At 39.6% G+C, this 22,000-nt stretch overlaps 1 protein-coding gene across 1 annotated transcript in view; it reads right to left on the bottom strand.

Annotated features, from left to right (window-relative positions):
- adamtsl5 (ADAMTS like 5) overlaps nucleotides 1-22,000 on the bottom strand; it is a 139,538-nt gene that overhangs the window by 15,262 nt on the left and 102,276 nt on the right. The window contains exons 8-9 of the mRNA XM_072244513.1: nucleotides 17,605-17,688; nucleotides 4,274-4,437 (exon numbers count right to left, since the gene is read on the bottom strand). Of these exons, the coding sequence (XP_072100614.1) occupies nucleotides 4,274-4,437; nucleotides 17,605-17,688 (248 nt within the window). The remainder of the gene's footprint in view (nucleotides 1-4,273; nucleotides 4,438-17,604; nucleotides 17,689-22,000) is intronic.

The following is a 22,000-nucleotide window of genomic DNA, read 5'->3' as shown; positions in this document are numbered from 1 at the left end:
ACAGACATCGGTGGAATTGAACCCGGGTCACTGGTATTATAACATCTATGTCACTAGATATGCAGTTATTTTTATCTGAGTTCATTTCATTCACCTGTTACTTAATCAATGATTTATGAATAATTCAAGAGTACCATAAAATTCCAGATGTACAAATGTAATGCAAATCAAAAGATTTACATTCATATAGCACCTATTAGTAACCACAAGATGCCTCAAAGTGCTCTATGCATTTTCTGAAGCGCAGTCATTTCAATATAGTGAATACAGGAGACAATTTGCTCAAGGCAAACTGAACACGAGCCACTGTAAGATTATGGGACATGATTTGATTTTGTTGTTGGGAGATAAAAGTGGCCTGAAAAATCTCCATACTTTTGTCACCAATAATAATATAGAATCATTTATATCTGCCTGAGCAGCAAGATGGGTTGTTGGCTAATCATCTTATCCAAGAAAATATATCTTCCAAGAAAATATATTCTAAGACTACACCCCTTAGAATGGCAAATTAAAAATTTGTGCATGCGTCTTTAGAATGTGATTTGAATCCCAAAATGTGACTTGAAGACAAGATTTTTACCACATCTAGCAATAACTATTGCATGGTATGATTTTATATTTCTTTTTTTCCTTATACCAGTTTGTCCAACATATTTTTATTATTCCTGTTTATCTTCAGTCTGATCTGTTTGGATTTGATTTGCAGATAATAAGTTTCTCTCTCAAGGGTGGGCAATAGAGTATGTAGAAATCCATCCCTGTCTGGTGTGGGGGGAAGTGGGGCACTGCTCTGGATTGAAAGAAGCTGCAGAAGGCTGTAACCTCAGTCAGCTCTATCATGAGCACTAGCCTTCGCAGCATCCAGGGCATCTTCAAGGAGCAATTCTCAAAAAGGCAGCATCCATCATTAAGGACCCCATCACTCAGGATGTGCCCCCTTCTCATTGTTACCATCAGGAAAGAGGGAGAGGAGCCTGAAAGCACACTCTCAATGATTCAGGAACAGCTTCTTGCCCTCGGCCATCAGATTTCTGAATGGATATTGAACCCATGAACTCTACCTCACTACTTTTTTTCCGCGTTATTTAGTTAACTATTTTATATATGTATTTACTTTAAGTCACAGATTTTATTATCATGTGTTGCAATGTAGTGCTGCCACATAACAACAAATTTCATGACATATGCCGTTGATATTAAACCGAATTCTGAATCTTAGGTAGGAAAATTTAAAAAGGATGTTCTTCAATCCCTTCGTGGGACTGCAAGTAGTCAGGGAGGTTTGCGTTCGATAAGAAATTTTCTAGTTAAACTCTTTGTATTGTAGGCAAACTAGCCTGAAAACAGGGAAATGCTTGCACAATGCAGGGATTACAAGAACCATGGGATATGATCTGATATGTTCTCAACTATTCAACAATGGAAATTGCAAGCAGTTTCAAGCTTCTGGGAGTGCACATCACACACAACCTCTTATGGTCCCAGAATGTATCCTACACAGTCAAGAAAGTTCACCAACACCTCCACTATCTGAGGAGGCACAAGGGAGCCGGACTTTGTACATCCATACTCATGTCATTCTACAAATGTGTAGAACAGAGCATCATATCAGGCTGCATCACTACTTGGTATGGAAGCTGCACTGTGGTAGATAGGAAGGGTACACCACAGGTTGTCAAAACTGCCCAACACTGCATTGGCATCAGCCTACCCGCCATCAAAGACATGTATACAGAAAGGTGCTGGAAAAGGGCCACTAACGTCATGAAGGAGCCCACACACCTTGCTCACAGACTGTTCATCCTACTCCCATTAGGAAGGGGGTTATGTAGCATCCATGCCAGGACCACCAGGTTCAAAAATCAGTCACTTTTCCCAAGCAGTAACACTGATCAACATCTCCACTCACTAATTCCACCACTACCTTATTATTTCCTCTCAGTCGCCTGGTGTCACTTTATAGACACACAATCAATCCACATATATAAGCTACCTTCTGTATTTATATTTATTGTGTATTTGTTTATTATTATTATTATTATTGTGTTATTTATATTCCTGTGTTTTTTTCATGCTGCATTGGATCCGGAGTAACAATTATTTTGTTCTCCTTGCACTTCTGTACAGGAAATGGCAATTGAGTAAAATCACACTGTAGTAACACTACAGTTCAATGATCCTTCCCTTGGGAATTTGCTGGTGCTGGACTAGCAGATTTTCCACATGAATGGATGGATTTTGTTATTAATATTCCAATACATTTTAAAATCACAGTTTTTAGATGTTAGACCATAGTGCAACATATTTCCCTGACTCAGTGGGAGGAGGGGGCAGGAAGATGGGCTTCAGAAGTTTGAAGAAAACACGGGACCTGGCGTCCTGGTGAGTGGAAAGGGAAGGTGGGAACCAGGCCACTGGCAAGTGGGAAGAGAGTGCTGGAGTAAACATCTTGTGAGCCAAAAGCTGAACCATCAGGAGATGAATCTATTTGCAGATTGATGGAGTTTTACTGTTCAATTATTTGAACTATTTATGCTTCTCTACGAAAATAGTAAGAATACATGTATGCTTTTTATTGTGCAGCGTAGATTCACCCCAGTCAGTGAGAAAATTGGGAGATGGTTCACACTTCAGCGGTATGCAAGAAAAGAGGAAGTGACTCTGTTGTGTGCTTTGCTCAGACACAGAGGAATACTAGACTTCACCAGGTGAAGATTAATGTAAAGACAAGGTTTAAAAGAAAACTCCAGTCCTTCTATAGTTTGATCATCATTGTAACATAAAATGCGAATGGCTTGGTCTTTTCCTCAGAATCTACTCCATAAAGTTCATCACTTAAGATCATATTCAAATGGGAAGAGCTCCAGTGAAGAGCTACAAGTAACTTAACCATAAGCTCTACATACATGGTTTTGTTACAGATGATTTTCAGACCAATATATTTAGGTTACAATGGATCTGTTAAATCTTCAAGGAACTGTTCTCTTCAGAGTAGTGATGGACATGGGGAGATATTATAGAGTTGCTTATAATTATGAGGTAAATATAGTGAAACTGATCCAATGATAAGAAGGTAAATGCCAGAATATTCAAACATAATTGGCAAACAAACTATATGGAAAATAAGCAGAACTTTTTATGAGAGCAAATTACCATGAACTGCACTGAACATAAATTGATAATAATAGGGGATTTGGTAATAACCTTCAAAAGTTTACTGTGTCCTTCTCTAAAGAATGAAAGTTTTACAGCATTGAGGAGAAAGGTCAATTAAAAAGCTCTTTCAAAGAGCTGGCACTAACAAAATGGGCCAAATGGTCTCCTTCTGTTCCATATAATTCAATGATGCAGAAAGATAAGACACAGATAAGTCTAGTGAAAGCTTAGGCTATTTATTTTTAGTTATAAGACATTATACACATTCTTTATATAGGTATGTGTGATTTTGTTACAAATTGTGAACAGAGAGCATGAATACTGCTAGAAACTTTGAGAAATGACTGACTAAATATGATTTAATAAATGATGTTTGTCTGAGAAACTGTCTGTCTTTTACTTATTGGAATGAAATTGGTTTATTGCCAAATATTTTACTTTACAGAGAATATTGAATCCAAGTAAACATGGCAGGCTGAATTTTTTTTCCATTATATTGCTGACAGCTGTAAAAGGATAATGTTAGAACTTTTGCCAAGTTGAGGAGGTGTCTTAGTGGATTTAAAAATGGCTTGACAACCATGCAGTCAACCACCTTGCAACCATATAAAAGATCTGCCTCACTTCCATATACAAACAATCAACGTCTTTAATGAAAATAAGGCAAATTGCTGAAGGAACCTGATGGGTCAGATACCAACTATAGAAGGAAATGGACAGATAACATTTCAGATAAACTGTCCATTTCCCTCTACAGATGGTGCCTGACCTGCTGAGTTCCTCTGGCAGTATTATTTTTGCAGTATCCGCTGTCTTTTATTTCTCCAATCATGACATTCATTTCACTTATGATGCATTTTTGTTATTTCGTGAAATGTAAATGTCACCAGGTAGACCTGTTTTCATTATTCACCCCTAACTGCCCATTTCCTGAGAACACAGTTAAGAATCTATCACATTGGTGGGTTTGTGGACACGTAAAGACTAGACAAAGTAATGGTAGGAAATTTCTTTCCTTGAAGAACTACAGTGAATTGGATGGGTATCAGTAGGGCCTTAGCAAGTCGCTCGTACACACAAACAATCAGTAAAAATTTTACATGAAGACTTGTACCATCAAATGGAGATCTTCTGCTGTTGGGCCTGCAGCCTCAATGGATTCATGATTGCCAGCTGAACGTTTGTATTGTATCTTGGTACCAGCAATTTCATATTCCCCGGGCCAGTCAATGACCCAGTTCCCATTAATCACATAACGATTCTTGCCATTTAGTAATGCTGTAGACAAAAATATAATCAGAATGTAATTGTCCATTATCAATGATTCAAAAGTACAACATCACATCATGACAAAACTATTGTATTCCAAAGTGGAATGTGGCCATTCCGGTCCTGATGAAGGGCCCCAGCCTGAAACGTCGACTCTTTATTCCTTTCCGTAGGTGCTGTCTGACCTGCTGAATCTCTTGAGAATCTTATGTGTGTTGCTCTGGGTTTTCAGCATCTGAAGACTCTCTTGTGGTTTTAATTTATGCAATGGCTGGAAACGGTCCATTATTCTCTTTCATTCTATAGTAAATAAAGTTTCAATTGCTTGGCATTGAAATAAATAATTTTACTTCATCAGACTTTTGCAGCAACATTGTTAATGATTTTCACTTTGCTCCTTCCGTTTTATCAAAGTTCAAAGTAAATTTATTATCAAAGTACATACTGTATACAACCCTGAGATTCATTTCCTTGTGGGCATACTCAATAAATACCATAACCATAATAGAATCAATGAAAGACCACTCCAACAGGGCAGACAACCAGTGTGCCAAAGACAACTGTACAAATAAAAAAAAACACACACAGAGTAAGTGAAAAACACCAAAAATATGCTGAATTAAAAGAGGAAATTGAAAGACTATGGAACATGAAGAGGGTATATGTTGTCACAATAGTAATATCTACAATTAGTATCATCTCAAAGGCACTACACAATAGTATTAAACAATTAGGCCTACACAGCAATATTTATGTAAATCTTCAGAAAGCCACAATACTAAACACCAATACAATAGTCTGAAAGTTCCTAGCAATTGAGAAATGAGTGTGCTTGGCTATGCCTGTACCTCAGGATTTACCAGCTTGAGCTGTGAAATGAATGAACAAATAATAAATAAATAAACAAACAAAGAAATAAATATTGAGAACATGAGGTATGGAATTTGAAAGCGCTATACGTATTTCCTAAATACATTTTAAACAATGGAAAATGCACTTAACCTCTAACATAGCCATTAAAGGTCCAAATTCCAGTGATAAGCTCTCATCAAATTCTTTTCTCATTTGCTGCTACTTGATTGTTCTACTTACTCAGTCTACTAAGCTAAAACATAAACCAGAATATAATTCAAGGGAAGCACTAATGGTAATATGTTACTGAGGAATTAAGAACAATTAATTGAACACAACCACCTGTGACACCTGTCAAGTTCATTAAGTAACCTTAAGGGAAAATAATCTCTTAGGCTCTGGAATTGTGAGAGTTTCCTCAGTCCACATTGGGCAATCAGATCTTGTGCAGACGGAAATGCTGGCTTGGATTTTGAAGCTGTAATGAGGTGAACCAAGAGTGTTCACTGTCACTACTTAGTAAAACTGAGAACAATTCGGTGTTTGGAAAATGGTGTGAGTGTTTCAGTCTTTCTCCAGAGGCCATGCCTTCTCCAATGCAATCCAGGAAAAGTATTTGATTTGAATTTCTTCTTTAAGTATTTGTGAACTAATCCCACAAATCCCAAAATATAAAATCCCTGAAAATCTCACAAATTTCTTGCAAAAAGCACATTTTTATTAATGCTTTCTCTTTGGAAAGTAACATTTTTATTTGGTTGATAGGTTCTTGATAGGGCATCAAAGGTTACGGGGAGAAGTCAGGAGAATGGGCTGGATCAGTTCTGATGGAATGGTAGAGCAGACTCGATGGGCAAATAACCTGATTCTGTTCCTCAGTTTTACGGTCTTAAATAAAAAACAAATTTTATGCGTGTGGATTTGAATTACTTCATGTAAATATTTCAAGGACTTTTTTTTTAGAAGTTCATGACATTTCAGTTGATAGGCTAATCTTTTTAGCATTCTCTATCATGCTTAAAATGTTAACTAAAAATTGTCTTGAGAAATATTTGGCTGCTCAGCCAGCGTCATGCTCTCACAGCTGCTGAGTTCCAGAGATTGCTTTGAAATGACGACTCAGATCAGCAGGTGTCAGAACAGAGAAAGACCTCACCACAAGGATCACTCTGGGTAGCTATCTTTGAGGAAGCCAGCGAGCACCATTACTTTGCTGTTGAAAGTAAATTCTGGGCAATATTGATGACACAGGTCATATTGTGCTAGGACCTGGAAATCCTTCAAACTCTACTTCAGAGCTTGTACCCTAAGAAGCTGCAGCCAGTTAGACGTTATATCAAAACAATGACTACGTGCCTGCCACTTCCTCCCTTGCTTGACTTGCGTGTGCATCAGATGCTTGGAAGCTCTCTATCACCAAATCATGATTTATGACTAGATCTAAGTCTCCAAAATTTAAAACAATTTTAGATTATTTTTCATGAAGACATTAAAACAATATGGAATTGTCCCTGTTCACTTCCTCTAAACACACAACATAGCAAAAATATTAATATGCCAGGCTAGTTTTTTATCACTTATTTGCCAGCTATCAACCTTGTGATATGGGCTGCAGAACTTTCCATTGATCCAGGGTCCTGATGAAGGGACTTGGCCCAAAACGTCGACTGTTTACTCTTTTCCATAGACGCTCCCTGGCCCGTTGAGTTCCTCCACTATTTCGTGTGTTCTGTATTGGTGATCCTGTGCTTTGGTCTCATCATTAAACTGGCCTGCATGCATAGAATCTTAGAGCACCACAAGCACAGAAGCAGGCCCTTCAGCCCATCTAGTCCATGCCTCACTGTTATTCTGCCTAGTCCCATTGACCCACACCTGGACCAGAGCCCTTTTTGCAGAAACACCAAGCACATTTACCAATTTTCACCTGTCATAATTGATCTGAAAATAGCTAAAGATTAAAACTTTGAAAGTCCGTGTTATCTAAGTCTCTTGGGAAGTAGACCTTTAAAATGCTACTTATTTCTGTAATTATCCAAAAGGAAAGATTAGATAAGATAGGGTTGTTTTCTTTGGAACAGAAGAGGTTGATGGCAGATTTAATTGTGTCATATAAATATGTAAGAGTCAGTGGTAAATCAGAAAGATTTACCTTGCTCAGCAGAGGGATCAAAATCTAAGGCACAAAGACTTAAAATAATTCCTAGATAATCCTTTTTCACCCAAAGGGTGGTAGGGATCATTGCCTGAGTACATGCTCAAGGGAAAAACCCTTAACACATCTAAATCTGGTGCGTATTTGAAGAGCCATGATCTTCAGAATTTCGGAACTGAAGGATTATGTCTGGCAGCTCTAACTTAGCCAGCACACTTGTGATAGGTTGAATGCCCTCCTGAATGCAAACTTTGTGATTCCACCATTGAGATTCCTGGGGAATTTTGCGCCCCATCAGGACTGAAGAAGTGTCTCGGCCGGAAACATTGACTGATTATTCATTTCCATAGATGCTACCTGACCTGCTGAGTTCCTCCAGCATTTTGTGTGTTTTGCACGGAGTTCAACAATCAGGAACCTATGCTGCAGCTTTATAAAACCCTGGGTTAGGCGGACTATTGTATTCCGTTTCTGCCACTCCATTATAAGAAGTACAGGAAGGTTTTGGAGAGGATGTAGAAGCTTACCAGCATGCTCTCAGGGTTAGATGGCATGTGCTATAAGGAGGGTTTGGACAAAGTAGGGTTGTTTTCTTTGAAGTAGCTTATAAAATTATGAGAGGCACAGACAGAGCACGCAACTGGTATCTTCATCGCAAGGCCGAAACACCTAATTAAAACAAGCGAGGTTAAGTTCAAAGGAAATGTGTGTGGCAAGTTTTTTTTATAATGTAGAGAGTGGGGTGTGCTTGGAACACGCTGCTAGGGATGGTAGTGGAGGTAGATATCACAGAGGTACTTAAGAGGTTCTGAGATAGGCACTTGAATATGCAGTGAATGGGCATTTATGGACCATAAATAAGTTTTAATTTAATTAGGCTTCACTAGCTTAATTATTTCAGCAAAACACTGTGGGTCAAAAATCCTGTTTCTGTGCTGTACTGGTCTATGTTCTATCAACAACATCATGTAGTAATCATAATCAGAATCATGTTTGTTATCACTGGCATGTGACATGAAATTTGTTAGCTTAGCAGCAGCAGAGAAAATAATAATAATAATAATCAATAAACAAGTAAATCAATTACGTATATTGAATAGATTTTAAAAAATGTGTAAAAACAGAAATACTGTATATTAAAAAAAAGGGGGTAGTGTCCAAAGATTCAATGTCCATTTAGCAATTGGATGGCAGAGGGGAAGAAGCTGTTCCTGAATCACTGAGTGTGTGCCTTCAGGCTTCTGTACCTCCTGCCTGATGGTAACAGTGAGAAAATGGCATGCCCTGGATGCTGGAGGTCCTTAATAATGGACACTGCCTTTTTGAGACACTGCTCCCTGAAGATGTCCTGGGTACTTTGTAAGCTAGTACCCAAGATGGAGCTGATTAGATTTACAACCTTCTGCAGCTTCTTTTGGTCCTGTGCAGTAGCCCCTCCATACCAGACAGTGATGCAGCCTGTCAGAATGCTCTCCACAGTACAACTATAGAAGTTTTTGAGTGTATTTGTTGACATGCCAAATCTCTTCAAACTCCTAATAAAGTATAGCCGGTGTCTTGCCTCCTTTATAACTACAATATATTAAGAATATGTACAAACAAGAACTGACACTCAGCCAGGTAAGAAGTAACTGTTTTAAATGAAAGGTCTGGGGGAATGAGTTCCAGGGAGAGGCAGTGGAAATTGCAGCGAGGCAAGGGTTAAAATGGTGTGCTAACAGAACAGAGCACAGATAGACAGTACACCCTTTCAGTGTGTTGAAGTTCATTAAGGCGACAGTCAAGATGGTAAGCTGACAGAGACAGTCTGCAACCACCCAGGCAGAGCATGGCCCTTGGAAACATAACTCTTGTACTGCCCTTCTGTTCTAGCCTGGGAACCAAGGTCACCAAGCATACCAAGACCAAATAAAGATGCAAATGAAAGAATCTAGAGCAACCCTTACTGTTGGACAGTTATTATATTAATTCTTGAGTATCATTGGCCTTTAATAAGTAAATTTAATTGGTTAATAATGCCTAAAATATGTATAATCATATGTATTACACTGCAAGTTTGACTTACTAATCATATCTATCTCAAAACCACTATTATTGCTTCCTGTACTGTAGTTTATGGGTCTGATGGCTCTGCATTACTCTCTAACCTAAGGGTCATCAATTCAAGCCTGGGAACCAAGGTCACTAAGCATACCAAGACATGATAAAGAGGCAAACAAAGAATTCTGGGGCAACACTTACATTTATTTTATTAATTTTCAAGTATTATTTGGCTTTTAATACATAGATTTAATTGGTTAATGACATCTTCAATATGTATTATGACTGGTGCTTAAATGTGCACATGAAGGATTCAGAAGTGCACAAAGTTTCTGTTCGATTAATATTTGTATACAACTAATCAGTTTCTGTATAAAATGGTATTTCTTTGTGCAGTGTGGGTGACAGGGGCCATGCCGTTCTCCTCGTGCACAAGTAAAATAAAGTGCGATTGAGGAACAAGTCTGAGTTTCCAGGCTCCAATAAATCAGTGACTGGCATGGACAGGTGCAAGCTCCAGGAAGAGTTTAGCTTCTCCCAACTCTAAACAGCAGAGTTTTCGAATCCTGATTTCTTGTTAAAGAAGAACCTGATGAACATTCAAGCAACTGAGCTCTTCTCGGGAATCCACACTGCTTAGTAATTTATGTCAGTCAGCTCTGTAATATACACACGGCAGCCCCTTTATTCCGACAGCTAGAAGTTTGACTTAATAATCACATCCATCTCAAAACCACTAATTAGTGCTTCCTGATCTGTAGCTGGTGGTCTGATGGCTCCGCGTTGCTCTCTAACCTAAAGGTCATAAACTCAACTCACAGGGCTGCTTCATTCCCAAGCTTGTTTATATTAATGTTGCTAATATTTAGTGTAGGGACGCCAAGTATTTTGTCCCTGAGGAAGTAAAGTTCATTTCCTGTTGCAGATGTAACATCGCTGCTGAAACAAACTTCAAGATGTCACATTACTCTTGGCTGCAAATAATATTTTTAATGGATGATCACATGATCTCCACAATGCTCTGGATCACTGATCAATCTTAAAAAAATAATTTAATATGGACACCACACGATAGCAAGGGTGTTACTGTAGGGGTGTAGAGGAGATTCACCAGGATGTTGACTTGACTGGAGTTTGTCATTTATTAGAAGAAACTGGAGGAGGTTGAGATGTGATAAAAGTTATTCAAAAATTATTAAAAGGAAGAATTTTATTTTCTTTGGTGGGAGTGTTTAAAGTAAGAGGGCATACTCCCTGGAGTGTAGGAGAATGAGAGGAAATTTGTTAGAGATATATAAAATTATGAGGGGCACTGATAGGGTGAATGCAAGCAACACATACACGAAATGCTGGAGGAACTCAGCAGGCCAGGTAGCATCTATGGGAAGCTGGGAAATTGATTGGCAAAAGGGATTCAGGGCTGGAGAAGGGGAAATCTGATAGGAGAGGACAGAAGGCCATGGAAGAAGGAAAAGGGGGAGAAGCACCAGAGAGAAGTAATTGGCAGATAAGGAGATAAGGTGAGAGAAGAAAACGGGAATGGGAAATGGTGAGGGGGGGGGTCATTTCCAGAAGTTCGAGGAATATCGATGTTTGTGCCATCAGGTTGGAGGGTAAATGCAAGCAGGCTTTTCCTACTGAGGTTGGGTTAGACTAGAGCTAGAGGTCAGAGATAAAGGGTGAAAGGTGAAATATTTAAGAGGAACCTAAGGAGGAACTTCTTCACTCAGAGGATGGAGTGTGCAATGAACTGCCAGCTGAAGTGGTGGATGCAGGTTAGATTGCAACAGTAAAGAGATGTTGCTATAACTACATGAATAGGAGGGGGGAAAGGGGATGGAGATCCAGGTGTGGGCCAATGGGACTAGACAGAATAAAAGATCACCTCAGGCAAAGTGGGCCAAAGGGGCTGTTTCTGTACTGTATTACTCTATGATTCTACATCAAAGGTGAGAGGTAGATGGTCCACAGGGATTTGAAAGGGAATGGTTTCAGATAGAGGATGGCTGGAATGTGTAAGAAGCTGCCTGAGGAGAAGGTGAAGGTGGCTTCTCTGATAATAAGGGGCATCATGTGGGAAAATGGAACTAGATTACGTAGGGACCATGGTCAGTATGGACATTTTCTGTGCTGTACCACTCTATGGCTGTAAAGCAACAATCTGCTCCATAACATAAAAGTTGCTGGTGAACGCAGCAGGCCAGGCAGCATCTATAGGAAGAGGTACAGTCGACGTTTCGGGCCAAGACCCTTTGTCAGGACTAACTGAAGGAAGAACTAGTAAGATTCGAATCTTTTACTAGCTGACGAAGGGTCTCGGCCTGAAACGTCGACTGCACCTCTTCCTAGAGATGCTGCCTGGCCTGTTGCGTTCACCAACAGAATTAGGCCATTTGGCCAATCAAGTCTTCTCTGGTATTCAACATCATTCTACTGCCTTCTCCCCATAACCTTTGAAGTTCTGATGAGGAGTGATTGATAAGTTCATGGCCTGAAGTAGGAGGAGTCAATTTTAGAAAACCTAGCACATTTATTTTTCCTACATTTACACACTTAGTCCAGCGGCCGTGGAGCATACCGATCCCTTCTTTGTAGAAGTCGGTGTCTTGGACCTCCAGGAGTGGTCCACAGCAGGGTGATTGATAAGTTCGTAGCCTAAGGTAGAAGGAAGTGAGTTATTAACTTCAAGCTTTCACTCAAAGAGTTGAACTGCACATGCACGTAACGAGAACTGTATAACTCATCTCCATCTACCCTAGGCCACAAACTTATCAATCACCCCTGGAGGTTCAAGACGCTCTTGTTACATGCACGTGCAGTTCAACTCAACTCTTTGAGCGATAATGCAGAAAGTTTGAAGTTAATAACTCATCTCCTTCTACCCTAGGCTACAAACTTATCAACCACCCCTGGAGGTCCAAGACACTCTCGTTACATGCACGTGCAATTCAACTCTTTGAGTGGTAATGCAGAAAGTTTGAAGTTAATAACTCACCTCCTTCTACCTTAGGCCACAGACTTATCAATCACCCCTGCTGCAGACCACTTCTACAAAGAACGGATCGGTATGCTCCTTGACCGCTGGACTAAGTGTGTACATGTAGGGGGGGACTATGTTGAAAAATAAATGTGCTAGGTTTTCTAAAACTGACTCCTTCTACCTTAGGCCACGAACTTCTCAATCACCCCTCGTACTAATCTGGAAGCTATCAACTTCTGTTTTAAATATACTCTATGACTTGGCTTCCACAGCTGTCTGTGGCAATGAATTCCACAGGTTCACCACCCTCAGACTAAAGAAATTCCTTCTCATCTCTGCTCTAAAGGGACGTCCTGATATTTTGAGGCTATGCTGTTTGACAGGTCAGTAATGACAGGGCAGATAAGTGAACGTAACCTACAGCAAGAAACCACTGAAATTGTGACTGCTGAAGACCCGTGGAAAGATATTTGGGAAGGGAAGTGTTAGTTTCGGTCTCCGGTGCTGAATGGGGGTTATTCTGGATCGTGTATTGATCCAAAGATTCAGCATCATCTAGGGATCCTGTCAAACTCACTTTTTCAAAAGTTTATGCATTGGATATGGATGTCACCTGTGAGGCCTATTCCACCTTGTCCAATAGCTTGCTTATATGAGGGGCTAATTAAAAGTTACAAGGCCTAGAGGGGATCTGCCGAAGACTTTCTCACCAAAGGATGTATGGAAACAGGAATGTACAGCCAGAGGGGTTGGGGAATGTTGAGAGTCTCCCATCATTTCAGGAGTATTTGAAACTCCAAGGCACAGAAGGCTATGAGCCAAGTACTGGAAAACAGAATTTTAAAGGAGTTTACAGTTTACAGATACTGATGTTTACGGTTTACAGATCCTGTCTGCAGTTACTATTGTATAGATTTGCTAAGTATGCCTACAGAGAAAGTGTCTCGGGGTTTGTTGTTTGCAGTGACATATATGTACTCTGATAATAAATTTTACTTTGAACTTTGAACAATTGAACACAGTGTGTTGAGGGGCTAGGTTCTGAGCTCTTTGTCTATGTGTTAAGCACATTCGTAGATACGTGGTTACATACTCTTCTGGGGAAGCTGGGACCTGTACAGATTGGATGGATTGCACCTGAACTCGAGGGGGAGCAATATCCTTGCAGGTAGGTTCGCTGGCATGGTTCGGGAGGGTTTAAACTAATTTGCGAGGAGGATGGGACCCGGAGCAATAGAGCAGTGAAAGAAGTGCATGGAGTAAAGCCAGATCTAACATATAGAGAGGCTTTGAGGAAAGAGAAGCAGAATAAACGGTGTAAGGATGGTAAGGTAGAAGGGCTGAAATGTGTGTACCTCAATGCAAGAAGCATCAGGAACAAAGGTGATGAAGTGAGAGTTTGGATACATACATGGAATTATGATGTAGTGGCCATTACGGAGACTTGGCTGGCACCAGGACAGGAATGGATTCTCAATATTCCTGGATTTCAGAGCTTTAAAAGGGATAGAGAGGGCGGAAAAAGGGGAGGAGGGGTGGCATTACTGGTCAGGGATACTATTACAGCTACAGAAAGGGTGGGTAATGTAGCAGGATCCTCTTTTGAGTCAATATGGGTGGAAGTCAGGAACAGTTACTCTAATGGGGGTATTCTATAGGCGCCCTGGTAGCAGCAGAGATACAGAGGAGCAGATTGGGAGGCAGATTTTGGAAAGGTGCAAAAATAACAGGGTTGTTTCATGAGTGACTTTAACTTCCCTAATATTGATTAGCACCTGATTAGTTCCAAGGGTTCAGACGGGGCAGAGTTTGTTAAGTGTGTCCAGAACGGATTCCTGTCACAGTATGTGGACAGGCCGACCAGAGGGAATGCCATACTAGATCTAGTACTAGGTAATGAACCGGCTCAGGTCACAGATCTCTCAGTGGGTGAGCATCTGGGGGACAGTGACCACTGCTCCCTGGCCTTCAGCATTATCATGGAAAAGGATAGAATCAGAGAGGACAGGAAAATTTTTAATTGGGGAAGGGCAAATTATGAGGCCATAAGGCTAGAACTTGTGGGTGTGAATTGGGATGATGTTTTTTCAGGGAAATGTACTATGGACATGTGGTCGATGTTTAGAGATCTCTTGCAGGATGTTAGGGATAAATTTGTCCCGGTGAGGAAGATAAAGAATGGTAGGGTGAAGGAACCATGGGTGACAAGTGAGGTAGAAAATCTAGTCAGGTGGAAGAAGGCAGCATACATGAAGTTTAGGAAGCAAGGATCAGATGGGTCTATTGAGGAACATAGGGAAGCAAGAAAGGAGCTTAAGAAGGGGCTGAGAAGAGCAAGAAGGGGGCATGAGAAGGCCTTGGCGAGTAGGGTAAAGGAAAACCCCAAGGCATTCTTCAATTATGCGAAGAAGAAAAGGATGACAGGAGTGAAGGTAGGACCGATTAGAGATAAAAGGTGGGAAGATGTGCCTGGAGGCTGTGGAAGTGAGCGAGGTCCTCAATGAATACTTCTCTTCAGTATTCACCAATGAGAGGGAACTTGATGATGGTGAGGACAATGAGTGAGGTTGATGCTCTGGAGCACGTTGATATTAAGGGAGAGGAGGTGTTGGAGTTGTTAAAATACATTAGGAATATTCCCCAGGCTGCTCCACGAGGCGAGGGAAGAGATTGCTGAGCCTCTGGGTAGGATCTTTATGTCCTCGTTGTCCACGGGAATGGTACCGGAGGATTGGAGGGAGGTGAATGTTGTTCCCTTGTTCAAAAAAGGTCATAGGGATAGTCTGCGTAATTATAGGCCAGTGAGCCTTGCGTCTGTGGTGGGAAAGCTGTTGGAAAAGATTCTTAGAGATAGGATCTATGGGCATTTAGAGAATCATGGTCTGATCAGGGACAGTCAGCATGGCTTTGTGAAGGGCAGATCGTGTCTAACAAGCCTGATAGAGTTCTTTGAGGAGGTGATCAGGCATATAGATGAGGGTAGTGGATGTGACCTATATGGATTTTAGTAAGGCATTTGACAAGGTTCCACACGGTAGGCTTATTCAGAAGGTCAGAAGGTATGGGATCCAGGGAAGTTTGGCCAGGTGGATTCAGAACTGGCTTGCCTGCAGAAGGCAGAGGGTGGTGGTGGAGGGAGTACATTCAGTTTGGAGGATTGTGATTAGTGGTGTCCCACAAGGATCTGTTCTAGGACCTCTACTTTTCGTGATTTTTATTAATGACCTGGATGTGGGGGTAGAAGGGTGGGTTGGCAAGTTTGCAGATGACACAAAGGTTGGTGGTGTTGTAGATAGTGTAGAGGATTGTCAGAGATTGCAGAGGGACATTGATAGGATGCAGGGGTTGGCTGAGAAGTGGCAGATGGAGTTCAACCCGGCGAAGTGTGAGGTGGTACACTATGGAAGGACAAACTCCAAGGCAGAGTACAAAGTAAATGGAAAGATACTTGGTAGTGTGGAGGAGCAGTAGGATCTTGGGGTACATATCCACAGATCCCTAAAATTTGCCTCACAGATGGATAGGGTAGTTAAGAAAGCTTATGGGGTGTTAGCTTTCATAAGTCGAGGGATAGAGTTTAAGAGTCGCGATGCAATGATGCAGCTCTATAAAACTCTGGTTAGGCCACACTTGGAGTACTGTGTCCAGTTCTGGTCGCCTCACTATAGGAAGAATGTGGAAGCATTGGAAAGGGTACAGAGGAGATTCACCAGGATGCTGCCTGGTTTGGAGAGTATGGATTATGATCAGAGATTAAGAGAGCTAGGGCTTTACTCTTTGGAGAGAAGGAGGATGAGAGGAGACATGATAGAGGTGTACAAGATAATAAGAGGAATAGATAGAGTGGATAGCCAGCGCCTCTTCCCCAGGGCACCACTGCTCTTTACAACAGGACATGGCTTTAAGGTAAGGGGTCAGAAGTTCAAGGGGGATATTAGGGGAAGGTTTTTTACTCAGAGAGTGGTTGGTGCATGGAATGCACTGCCTGAGTCAGTGGTGGAGGCAGATATACTAGTGAAGTTTAAGAGACTACTAGACAGGTATATGGAGGAATTTAAGTTGGGGGCTTTTATGGGAGGCAGGGTTTGAGGGTCGGCACAACATTGTGGGCCGAAGGGCCTGTACTGTACTGTACTATTCTATGTTCCATGTTCTATGTTACCACATCGGGTAAAGAAAACAGATTTCCTTCCCTGAAAACATATGAATCAAACTGGCTTTTCTGTCAGTCCAATAGTTCTATGATCACTAACACTACTAACACTAGATTTTGATGTGAAATTTTGATGTTTATTGATGTGAAATTAAATTTCCTCAGGTGAAGATACATCTCCACCAAAGGAGATATAAGGCACTCCTTCTCTCCGCTAGCCTGTAGGTCACCCTTGGGCAAGGTGTGGCACCCCAGTCAGGGTCACGTGAAGTCATGGGAGCAGGTGGTGGATGGTCGTATGAGCAACTGGTGCATATCACAAGTTCCAGTGCTGCGACCACTGACACTAGGCAGACAATCTCTGAAGAGTATTGATCATGGCTGGGGTCAAGTGTCTTGTAAAGACACTGCTCAGAAGAAAACAATGGCAAACCACTTCTGCAGAAAAGTTTGCCAAGAACAAACATGGTCATGGATAGAGAAAAAGAATAAGCAGATTAAAGACAAATGGAAGACCATGATTGCCCACGTCATATGACATTGCACATAATGATGATGATGTCATAACAGGTCTAAACTTGCATCTCTTAGTCAGTAACCAAGGACCTTGGCGCCAGCGCGGTAACAACCACTGTGTCATCTATAACCCTTCCTAATAGCATCAGGTCTGGCTTAGTGTCCAATTACACCTCTTGTCTAATCACACATTTCTGAAGTGCCTAGAGCTTTATTTTATTCTTGTCAGTTCATCACTGGGACAACACAGCTGAGTTCTACAATAGACATCAGCAAGCATTCGCAGAGTTATCTCATGGCTGACAGCAGAATCCCTGACTGATTCTTCCTCACCTAACCAAACTTACCTGAGCTAATTGCAACATTGGAATTAAAGGCTGGATGAATCCAGTTAACTTAAAACGGGGAAATTGTGAGCCTACTTAACATATATTACTGCAAAAACCTTTGAACACTTTTAACTTCTGAGGTTTGACTTACCAAGGTAATTCCTGCTTTTATCTGTAACTTTGATGTTTGTGGCTCCCGCAGGGATCACTGTCACATTATTGTAACCAAAGTAACCTACGATTAGTTAAACAAAATACATATTAACTCTATGACACAAACTATCACTGGAAGTTCTTAAGTCACTGTATATTATGCATTGTTTTGGAGATTTGAAATTTTGGTTTATCCAGAAAAGTGCAGTAATTGAGTGACAGAGCACTCATTTATTAAACTTGCATTTTTAGGAATGGATTTTAAACCATTTAAGTAATAAAAAAAAATCCTGGAAATTCCTGCTGGGCTGTCTTATTATAGAATCAAAGCTATTAGAAAAGGCATAAACCCCGGAGGCTACAACCAAAAATCCATTGATTAGAACCCTTGAAAGGAAAGTTTTGCATTTTCATAGCACCAGTTATGACCCATGTATAACTCAAAAGGAACCTAGTGCTGTAATAGAAGTTTTCAAGTGCATTTACTGCTATAATGTAAGAAACACAGCAGACGTTCCTACAAATGCCAAGGAACAAATTACCTTTCTTTAATGTTACTTTAGAGATGGATACATTGCTATAGTTGTTCCAACAAGCAGCATAAAATGCTGAGAGTTCATGCAGTTAAAATAATGATTTTACCAAAATTTTTATATGTATTTCAAAATAATCCTATTTTTTTAACTGAAGTTTTTTGATCAGGTTGATTCTATTATTTCATCTTTTGTTTGGAATAATAAAAGACCAAGAATTGGAAAATATCATTTACAAGAATTAAAAAAGGATGGAGGTCTTGCTCTGCCTAATTTAAGAATGTATTATTGGGATGTTAATATACGTTATGTGTGTTCTTGGTTATATTGGACTGATAAAAATGAACAACTACCTTGGGTTGATTTGGAATTGAAAGCTGTGAAACAATTTTACTTAACTTCATTATTAGGAGCTTCTTTACCTGTACAACTAGCCAACGTTTCTAATCTAAATTTATATCCTATGATTAAGCAGTCATTACAAATTTGGTACTAGTTTTGTAATTTTTTTACTCTCAAAAAATTTAACCTTCTTAGTTTAATTTATCGAAATTATTTATTTAAACCTTCACTTAGTGATCCTACCTTTATTCTTTGGAGGAGTCTATTCCTTCATGGATCTGTTCCAAGAAGGCCAATTGATGTCTTTTGAGAAACTAAATACTCTCTCTCGTACTCACATTTTTTGCAATATCTTCAGGTCAGACATTTCTTACAAAAATATTTAAGTAATTTTCCACATATACAAGATTCTGACCTGTTAGACATTATTTTAAAAATGAATCCTTTAGTGAAAGGTTTTATTGGGAAAATTCATAATTTACTATTACAACAATACAATTATCCTTTACTTAAGATTAAGCAAGATTGGGAAAAGAGAACTTAACATGACCTTGATAACAGAGAATTGGTTGCGAATTTTGACGTTGGTTAACTCTTCTTCGATTTGTGCCAGTCAGTCTTTAATTCAATTTAAAATTGTACATCATTACTATTTGACAAAGGAGAGACTGTCTAAAATATTTCCTAATGTTGATAGTCAGTGTGATAGATGTAAAACTGAGACAGCTATATTGACACATATGTTTTGGTCGTGTTCCTCATTGAAACAGTTTTGGAAATCTATTTTATCTAAAATTTCTAAAGCTTTAAAAATTAATTTACAACCTAATAACTTGACAGTTTTGTTCAGTAAAATCCCTCAAATATACATGGTGTTTCTATATCAGACCAACATGTAATTGCATTTGTTACATTATTGGCCAGAAGGGCTATTTTATTGAAATGGAAAGCTGCCTCTGCTCCCACTTTGATACAACTGTTGTCTCAGGTGATGTTATGACTTAGTTTGGAGAAAATCAGAAGTTGAACTTTTGATTCTCAATTTGACTTTGAGAAAAGGTGAGGTTCTTTCGCCCGCTACTATCATTTGATTTGAGTTAATTGAGATCGTTCCCTTCTGATTCTTGTTTAAATGGATTTGAGTTGGCGGATTGATGTTTTCCTTTTATGGAAGATTGTATGGCATATAGCTCCGGGGTTGTGCTCCCGATGGTTTTTTCCCCCACTTTTTTTTGTTAGTAGGGGTTTTTTTTAGTTAGTAGGGGTTCTTTTTTCCTTCTTTCTTTTTTCAAAAAAAAATAGTTTTAACATTTTATTTTTTCTTCTTATTATTGATATCTTGTTTAGCTTTGTTAATCAGTTATTTGATAATTTAATTTCTCATTGTACATATTGACATGTTAACTTGATTACTTTAATGTATTTTTTTGTTGATCTTCAATAATAATCAATAAAAGATTTAAAAATGAAAATAAAATGCTGAGAGAACAGAGAGGATTTCATTGTAACATCTGATCCCATACAATGGCACCACATTGGAGGATCAGACTAGATTTTATCACTCAGTTTGATCTCGTACCTTTTTGTTGCAGAGGCAAGTATGTTTTCCAATGGAGCATAACTAACACGATGCAATAGGGATATAAAACCATGGAAAGGGACTACAGATGCTAACAGAGCCAGAAGATGCTATAAGTATACAAATTGTCCTTTGTGAGGTCACCTGGACTAATTTCATTGTCTGTTAGAAAATAGTGGTAGAACATTTGGCTTTTCAATCCTGCTCCACCATTCTACATCACTATAACTGATCATCCACGTCAGTACCATTCCTGCCTTCTCTCCACATTGCTGAATCCTGTTAACGTTAAGCAATATATCTACCTCTTTCTTAAACATATTAAGTGACTCTGCTTTCTGCAGTAGAAGGTTCACCACTGTCTGGGCGAGGAAACTTCTCCTGATCTTGGTTCAGATGGCATCCCCCATATCCTGAAGCTACAGCCCCTAGTTCTGTATTCTCCTATCACTAGGAGCTTCTTCCTACAGCTAGTCTGTCCTGATCTGACTCTAAAATATTTCCTTTATTTGAAATACTTTTCCTTTCTTTTGGTACAGTATCTCTGCTTCAGTCATCCTCTGCAGCTAACATTCCATTTTCCAACCTTCTGTCCAAGGACAAACAACCTATCCCTCTCCCCATTCCTAGTAATGAATTTAAATTTGTTGAGTTGAGACTCAAACGGAGGAAATTTGTCTTCACCTCTTTCACCTATGAAAGCCCTTTATGTTAATGTACCTTTTTATATAAACTCATAACTTGCTTCTTTCCATTGCAGAATGCACTCATTGGTTTTGTACCTTTTTATAAGGAAAAAAGTATCAATTGTGCAAATGCTTTTAGATATCCTTGCTAGGAGAAATGGTATTTGATAGAGAAAGCAAAAAGCATCAAAACACTCATGAAAACTATGCAGACCAAGTCACTGGGTGTACTTAAGCTAGAGATTGACAGGTTCTCATTTGGTAAAGGGATTAATGATTATAGGGAGAAGGCAGGAGATTTGCATTGAATAAAATCAGACATAATTGAATGACAGAACAGACTCAATGGGCCGAATGGCCTAATTCTGTTCCTATATGTTAGGGTTTTTCCAGTGGGCTGCACATGAGTGAGATGAGGTGAAGGGTCCGCTTTGAGAGTCCTTAAATTGGAGAATCCATGATTGTGGTTTCTCAAAGTGAAGATGTTGTAGCTAAACATTTTATTTTAGGATAGTTCCATTTTGGACAACGTGCTGTATTTATTTAATGCATGAAATCCAAAATTTCCTTTTTCATATTTCTCTTAACATGTCATTAAGTAGAAGGCTTGGTTTTAAATCAATGGGCAGTGGAGTAGAGGGGACTTAAAAACGAATGTACGTATTTCATCTAAAAGTGATGGTGGCCCAGATGGAGACAGAAATTTTCATCACATTTAAGATGTACGCAGTTGAGCACATAAAGATCTGTAGCCCAAGAGCTGAGAAGTGGAATTAATCTTAAGTCCAATTATACCTGGCAAAGTCATGGGCAAAATGGCCACCTTCTGCGGTGTAACTTACTTTGTTAGTAGTTATTTTTAGCTCTAATCTGAGGGGTAGAAAATTGCCTTTACGGTTTTATGCTTAATGGGTCCTTATCAGGAACTGAATTAACCAATTGCTATGTTTAGTGCGGATAACCAGGGATAGATTTCTCTCCCCATGGAGTACTTACTGGATGTAACTCTCAAATGCTTAGTGAAGAGTTATGGAGAGAGCCAATCATATATTATTTAAAATAAAGTAGGAGTATCTTTCCTAATTTCTTAAATGCTATTTGCATTGGGAGAAGTGAAACAAGCTGGGGTAATTGTAATGATCAGCTAACAGCTAAGTTATAATAATCAATGAAAACCTGGTGTATTATTGTGGATAGAGAAAGACTAGCAATGCACAGTTGCTGTTATCAGTAGGCTATGGCACTTGGGCCGTG

Source organism: Mobula birostris, chromosome 26 (genome assembly GCF_030028105.1).
Source record: "Mobula birostris isolate sMobBir1 chromosome 26, sMobBir1.hap1, whole genome shotgun sequence".
Taxonomy (NCBI): Eukaryota; Metazoa; Chordata; class Chondrichthyes; order Myliobatiformes; family Myliobatidae; genus Mobula; species Mobula birostris.
This window is presented reverse-complemented; position numbering and strand designations above follow the sequence as displayed.